The sequence below is a fragment of the Clytia hemisphaerica genome, unplaced genomic scaffold (genome assembly GCF_902728285.1).
Source record: "Clytia hemisphaerica strain Z4C2 unplaced genomic scaffold, Clytia hemisphaerica genome assembly, whole genome shotgun sequence".
In the NCBI taxonomy this organism is placed as follows: Eukaryota; Metazoa; Cnidaria; class Hydrozoa; order Leptothecata; family Clytiidae; genus Clytia; species Clytia hemisphaerica.
This window is the reverse complement of record NW_027103850.1, coordinates 967,203-975,404: the sequence shown is the minus strand read 5'-3', so window position 1 is coordinate 975,404 and position 8,202 is coordinate 967,203. Positions and strand designations below refer to the sequence as shown.

General features: G+C 35.8%; 1 protein-coding gene across 1 annotated transcript; it reads left to right on the top strand.

Annotated features, from left to right (window-relative positions):
• On the top strand, nt 1-3,444 carry LOC136807641 (uncharacterized). Its single transcript, XM_067064235.1, has one exon. It carries the CDS (start codon nt 1-3, stop codon nt 3,442-3,444), a length of 3,444 nt encoding a protein of 1,147 aa, XP_066920336.1.
• The last annotated feature ends 4,758 nt before the right edge of the window (nt 3,445-8,202 follow it).

Here is an 8,202-nt window from a genome sequence, read left to right as displayed (position 1 = left end):
ATGAGCCCAATCCATTATCATGATGTAATTATTGAGCAGAATCGCCTCTTAAACATTCCTGAAGATGCTGGAATTATACCAGGGCTTCCAATAGTTTCTGCTAATAAGTTCAATAATGAAAATAAAAATGAAGATAAAGGCCCAGCACCTGGTCAGTTTGAAAAGCTTGCTGTAGATGAAGAATTAACAACAGCATCAGGGTTTGCAACTCAATTAACAAATTCTGATGCTGATGAAAATGTTAAGAATGCATTGCGTGCATTTCTGGGTGACAATGCTAATGTTGAAGAAATTCTTGAAGCAGGTCAAGTAGCAGACATAGGAAGGCTGCACCTAAACAAAAGAGAGAAACCTATTCCAGAATTATCAACCGATGGTTTTTTCACAATGTGTTATCCTCATATTTTTGTAAATGGGACATGTGATTATACTATTAAAGCTGCAAGAACTTTGAAATATGAAGACTGGGTACAGCACATATGCTATTGCAATGATAACAGAGTGCCTGCTCACAGATTTCTCAAATTTCACCTAATGAATATCAGTATGCGTAAAAAAGCTTTGGATCAAGGTTCCTTCTGTGTCAACCAACAGATCAATGAGAAGCACATCACCAGGGATGAGTTACTTGAACAGTTAGAAAATCAAGATGAAGCAATACCGCGTAAATTTTTATCATTCAGTGCTAACTTAATTGATACAGCTCCGTATTGGCGTGAACGAAAGCATGAATTGGATTCCTTTTGTTTTTTCATGTTGAAAGAACACCAAGTTTATCCTACCTATTTTGATACTTCCAGCTGTGCAGAGCATCACTGGATTCCACTGCATAACATTTTGATAAAGTACCTGTCTCAAATTACTGGAGATCTTGAAGCTGATCTCCAAGTAAAATTCAAAAGTGACTCAAAGTTTCGACATCAAGTCTTACTTCAAAACCAGCATATTGTTACATCATATTTTGATGCAAGACATCACAATTACATAAATACAGTATTAAAAGAGCTTTTTCAGTATGAAGAATTTTGGAGTCGATATGAATTCGCCAAATCAAGAGGGCAGATTCATTCACACTCCTTATTTTTTTCTAAACAACACTATGATAAAGTCAAAGCTATATTATCTCAAGATAAAAATGACCCAACTGTAAATATTGCCAAAGATCTTGAAACATGGCTTCAAACAAATGAGATGAATGACACTGGGGTTTTTTCTCCTGGGTTTGTATCCTTACACCCTGCAGGAGGTGAAGTGCAACACAATGATGATCAAACACCACAATGGGTTCCTAACAAACAAAATTGGCCTTTGCCAGAAGGAAGTTTAACTGATGTAGATGCCAATGTGTTGAAAAAATGTGTCTTATGTCAAGGAGATGATGAAGAATTAAAAGCATTCCATACTGACTTAGTCAATAAGGTTATGCTTCACACGTGTAGCTCGTACTGCCTTAGACGTAAAACTGTAACCACTAAGGAAAAAGATCAAGATGGTAAACCAATTGAGAGAGTCATTCGATACTGCAGACATCATTTTGGCGAATATGATGAAAAATCTAAAAGATCAACTGGTAAAGAGATCAATCCTTTTGAGCCAAGAATTACAGAGGGTAAAATATCCAGATTTGAAGGTAGAAACGATCACCCCAGGATGGTTCAACATATACTTCTAAGACCTTTAACATGGCTAGCCCAATGTGATACCCAGGCTATAGTCACTGATGATTTATTGGCATTGATTAAGTATATAACTGGGTATTGTTGTAAAGGTAACAAATCTACACAAGACCTTATGGATATATACAAGGAAATACTGAATAAATCTGATCCAACAATTTCTCTGAAGTCTGTCGCTCAAAAACTGCTTTTGAAAACAGTTGGTTTTGTTGATACTCCATCTTCAGCTGCTGATTACATCAATACTAAAGGTAAGCTATACAGCTGCAGCAGGAGATTTAAAAGAATTGGTTTAAGCGGTTTCAGGCTTTTTGATCCTAATGGTAAAGATGGCAAAGTTACCAAAGATACCATTATTGACAAATTTCTTTCAGATAAAAGAAGGGAAGAAAATCCCTATATTACTTTGTACGACTGGGCAAAAAAGTGTGATTGTGCAAAGAAGTCACCCTGTAACAAAGATCATGTTCCTGTATTTACTGGATGTCAGCGCTTTTGGATATGGCCAGCAGGTGAAGATTTTTCTAAAGAACTATTAATGAAATTCTCTCCTGGTACTTGGAGAAAAGTTGATGATTTGAAAAATGGATTTGATACATACACAGAATCATTTGCTCAATTTCTGGACTCTGACTATTGCCCTGAATCTGTGAGAATGATGCTGCAGTTTGCCAAGGCTGAATATGACAAGAAAGTTGCTAGACGCCAAAAGAGACAAAACAATCAGCCGAATCAACCAATAGAAGAAATAAATTTCTCTCAATCAACACTTGAAGGAAGTCAAGATAGCCAATCTTCACAAGGCTCTGTCGTTGATACAATGGGAAACCAACTTCTTAGAGATATTGCGAGAGAAAATAGACTATCAATTGAAGAAGCTTCTGTCGATGAGGAAGTGCTATACAATGGTGGAATTGATTATGACTGGCACGCAAATGGCTTGATGTGGTTGGGTGTACAATCCTTTCCTGACACACTTATAGAAGAAACAAAGAATTGGCTATCCGATGTATCAAAGCAAGCAAATGAAGCATTTGAGAGGGAAGGTAGACTTTGTACATTGCCAGATGTTGACCCAAAATTAGTAAATCCAATCCAAATGCTAATTGTCAACTACAATATTCAACTTCTTTTGGATTATGCGAGAGGAAATTTTGCTGTAGGATATGAACATTGCAAACGACTAATTGTTCAAGGCTGTGCGGGTACAGGTAAGTCACAAGTAGTAAAAATTATCACCCGTCTTGTGCGTCGCATTTTCAAATGTAATAGATCCGTTTTAAACGTTGCTCCTACTAGTGCAGCAGGTATTCTTTTACCTGATGGCGGAACTATTCACTCATGTGTTAATATTCCTAGAAAAACTAAAGGAATAACTTTTGACAGTTGTCCCATGAATTCTGATCAAATCAAACATTTAAAAAGCCTGGCACTCGACAATGATGGCAAAAAACTCTCTCTCATGTGTCTAAATGCTGATGAAAGAGGAATGGTTGGACAATATGTTTTGGGTTGGTTTCATCAACGGTTTTCCCAACTTTCAATAAACCTATTAGACAGGGAAAGTGATCAAAGTATACCGTTTGGTTGCATTCCAACTTTTAATTTTTTTGGTGACATTTTCCAATTGAGAGCCATTGGGGAACGTAATCTGTATGATATTGTGTTGGATTCGACAGACCCTATTGATTCTGCTGGTGGTTTTGCCTTCAAAGATTTCCAGGATGTATTCATTTTAGAAGAAAAATCATCAAAAAAATCATCATAGGCAAAAAAATTGTCTGCTTTTATAGTACTGTTAAACTGCTTTAAAATAAAAATGGTTCATCCAAAAGATCATTATGTAAGCACTTTTTGAAAGTTGGAGAAACTTTTCAAGAGGCTTGATTTGCTCTTTCACTGACTAGTGCAAAGTAAGAGTTTTTTTTTGTCACAGTTTTTCCCCATGAAACATACCATGAGTCTCAACCAGAAACTAATGAAATAAGAAAATCAACCCAAAAACTTTTCTATAGACCTTCCAAGTTTTTTTTCTGGCTGCATATTATTTCTGACAATTTGGTATATAGCATGTGTGATGGAAAATTTAGACCTGTGCCAAAAGCCTAGTATAATTTTGGTTAGATTCATTTTAATAGGAAAATTTTTTCTAGAATATGTTTCTAATAGTTAGGTTTAATCAAAATATTAACAATTAAAAAGAGGCTCTGAAAGTTTGATATGCCTTTTTTTAAATCAAAATGTTACATACCTTAAGTGTATTAATTTTGGCGGGGATTAAATTTGTCAGATTTGGCAGTTTTAGTACCAAATTTAGTACCTGCCAACATTTTCAAAATCGATTAACCGCCAAAAAATACCCGCCAAAAAATAGCGTTTCGGTACCGCCAATTAAGTACACGCTAAAATTAATACACTTGAGGTACCCATTTTCGAAAAACATGGCCATATTTTCTGAATTTAGTACAAACCTGACCTTATAATATTATTTTTCTCATTCTAGTATGTATTTATGAAAAGTTCTCATATAACAATTGATATTTTATATGCATTTAAAAAATAAATGGTAATTTTACATTTTATGATGTTAAGAGTTACATCACTTTTTAGGCCAAATTCTTAAACAACCCTTGCATGTTATAAATCAGTGAAAGCTAAATTTTGAGTAGATTTTGAATTTCCAAGTTTCAAAGCGAAAAAACGAGATGAATAGGAGTTAATTTGCTTCTAAAAACAGACAACTTTTTGCTTTTATAGCTCCATTGTAATGGGGGAGGGAGGCAAGCGAGAGGTTGTCCCCACTCAATTCGTTACCTTTGAGACAATTGGGAAGTGTTCAGTCATGATAGCAAAACACCTTTAATTATACATTTACCTCTTTAGAGTTTCCAGAATTGACATATTTATCATCAGGAGGATCGCCATCAGTTAAGTCGATCTTAAAGTGACATAAAATAATGATTATTATGATTTTACCAAAACTATTATCATCATCATCACTATATGTGATCTAAAACTGGGTAGTTATGTATGTTATGTAAAGTCAACATGAATAAAATACCACCCTACTACAAGAAAAAGATAAGGTACAGTCAACCAACCAGCATCATGATTGTTTTATATTCATGCAGTTAATACACAACATTTACTAGTCGTGGTGATCGAAAATTCTTTTAGGAAAACAAAGGATGGTTGACCCAATCAATATTTTGTGTAGTAACTGCTGATATTTAATAGTAACTGCCATGCAGCTGAAGAATTTGGTAAGATATTGCTGAAAAATTTTGAATTATTTTTTTCGAATTTTCGCACTCTCAATCATGGTCAAATTTCCAACAGAAATATTTTTGTGTTAAATATAGTTTGCAACGCTGATTGGGCTCTTCCAGAAAAAAATTCTACATGGAGGGTGGAGGATACATATTGTCTGGGCGGTAGCAAAAAATCATCAAAATTTCCCTTGTCTGGGGGAGCGCGTTATAAGAAATTATGCGAGCCGACTTGAAGTGTCCGCCTAAGTATTTGCATGGATCGCGCGGGCGATCAGCAAGGCGCGTATACTGCTTTGCAAATCTCCCTGATTTTTCTTCTTCCAAGCAAATAACAATAGAATGCCTAATTATCTCCCTTGGGTGTTTGACCACGCATCTAAATAAAAATAACAATAATGGTAGGGAAGAAGTGGGAAGATAAAAACATGCGAATTTTTAGATGTTCTGGTTGTTTTCTTTTCATACTTGCTTAGATATTCTTGTTGTTTTAATCTTCTTAATGACTTGGTTGCATCTTGTAAAGAACTAAAGGTATATCTTTATTTTGCTTCAATTCTTCTTCTTTTCTGTTTGCTAATTTTGTAGTGCTGTTTTGGGTTGGAAGTTTTGTTTTGATAACTTTTTTTTTCTCCAAAATTCACTTTGCACTTTTTCTGTCTAACAGACTTTACACCATACTGTCTATATTTTATGGTCAAGGCTGCCATTCTAAATTGATTTCTCACTCTTGGGTACCATCTGAATTATGCATGTCATTATTTATTTATTTTCAGCCATGGGATTCATGCAGGAAAATCTGTCAACAGGGGTTCACCTGATTTCTAGGTGAACCAAGCTCTATAATTTTAGAACTTTGTCTGACTTTTTTTTTCTAAAATTCTGAGCTCGGACATCCAGGCTAACTCTTCTTGTGAATCCATCAAAAGTCATCAAAAGTCATCAAAGGTCAAATAATTAATCAATACAGAGGAAATTAGCACACTGAGGCCAATAGTTGCTGAAAAATTAGCAATCAAAATTTGGACATATATACAGTCATAAGGTAGATACATAAGGAAAACTCTTTTTTTAAATGTTAAATTTTAAAAAAGTACAGAAAGGAAGAAAGACTGATATTAATGTTTATTTACATCAGAACAAAGTATATAAAAGAACATAAGGCTTTGAGGTCCAAAAATCAAGAACATGCTTTGGAGAATCAAGAGTATATACCAGGTGTCCCAGAAATAAAATTGGTTTAAATTTATTTCGGGTTTTAAAAACTTACACATATTCCTTCTTTGAAGATGAGCTTCGAAAATAATGAGGTCTTGGAAAGTCGATAACGTCGTCGTGATCGTAAAATATGATTCCCTCGGCTACCTCTTGCCAAGCTTTCATTTGAAGGAAGTCTGGAATTCTTTGAAGGTGGCATTGCCAGGCTTTAGGATAATTTTCTAGCAGGTGAAATAAAAAAAGTGTGTTTTCCGTCTCGGCTTGAGAAGCTCTGCATGTTTACTAATTTCGTTTTTCTCGCTTTTTGTATAGAACCAATATTGTCACCCCAATCATCGTGAACTTGAAGGCATAAAAAACAGTTGGTTAGCACATTTTCAGGATGGCGATTGGACATGCGTTTACTAACCTCTTTCAATAAAAAGAAGCAGTGTTCCTCGTCCTCCGCATTTGCTGCACTCAGATCCATTATCCTGAACTGTTGTGGTGCATGGTCAATTGAAGCATGATAGTACTGCCCAAACAGCTCTCGTTCCGTCATATTCTTGGTTTTCACTATTATGTCGACCAAAGATTCTTCGCCGTACACAATTTCTTGGATTTCGCTCATTTGATCCCGCAGCTCTACGTAGCAGGGCTCAATTTTTCTTTGTAGATAGTTTGTTATATTTACCAGGCTCTTTCTATAATCGGCGGCCTTTTTTATTTCTCCCTTAAAAGAAAGATCAACTGCATCTTTAAATAAATTAAATTTAAATATGCCTTTTCCTTTCTGGTTTAGGTGAGCTGGGATTTCCTGGTATAAGTTCTTGATATACCCTGGATTAAAGAGAATTTAGATTGATTGAAAGATTTTAGATCTCTTTCAGCATTAACAACCGTAACAACCCGTTTTGCAATTTGCTTTGGAAGTGTAATTTAATCGGATTAACTTTCGCAAGATTAAATTTTGCGATTTCGCGAATTAGGGTCCATTTCTGGACGGAGAAACCAGTCGTATTTTCAGCTGTATTCAGCATTGAATGTCATTAAAAAAACGGTTATCTACGGTACTAACTAACTGAAAGCGGACTTTGCTGGTAAGAAAATGGTGTAACAGTGATTGAAATGATTGTATGTGTTATTACCTCTTTAGTGAAATGTTTATACACTGGACTAACAACTTCGTTTTCACTAATGCCACTGAGGAGGGTATCTTTGATACTACCAGTTCGGATGTATTCAAACACAGATGGTGCTAAATGAGGGAAACCTTCCCCTCCTTGGCAGATGTAGTGGGCGATCATCTTACCCACTATGACAATTATTTCATTGATGAATATTGCTTATGTTGCAATTGGCAAGAACTTTGGTGACTCCCCTTCAAATAACATATGGGTCACGGCGTATAGATCGCTAACATTTTCAAAAAAGCTTGTTTAAAATTGCCTAAGGAGTCCTCCAACATCAACTCCTGGGCCTTCGTGTTTTTGCAGTGGTCTTCTAGGGTCGAAATCTGGTGATTTGTATATGACAAATGCATTATTTACCAAATGCTCAGTATCGATTGTAACAGAAAGTTTTGGCTTGCCTCTCAGCTGTGAGGTTAATTCTTCTACAATGGATAGCAGCTTCTTCTAAGCTGAATGTTCTTGAAATCACTTCATCAATAACATTTACAGCAACATCAGGGAATATTTCTCTTAGACTTGATTGAACTTGTTCTTCTCTTTGATTATCCATTTGTCTCCTGGAGCCAGCTTCATCTTTGTTCTCCATTCTTCTACTGGAGCCAGCTTCATCTTGGTTCTCCATTCGTCTACTGGAGCCAGCTTCAATTTGATTATCCATTCAGCTGTTGGAGCCAGATTCATTTTGATTATCCATTCGTCTACAGGAGCCTACCGTGGCAGATTTAGACAAGTGCGTTTGTGTTCTGTTTTAAAGGCCTTTAAACGTCCGGCCGAGTGTTTTGAAACGTCCAGCCGCGCGTCTTGAAATTAGAAATGTCCGGCTGTGTGTCTTAAATATCCGGCCGCGCATCTTGCAAAAACCTTTAA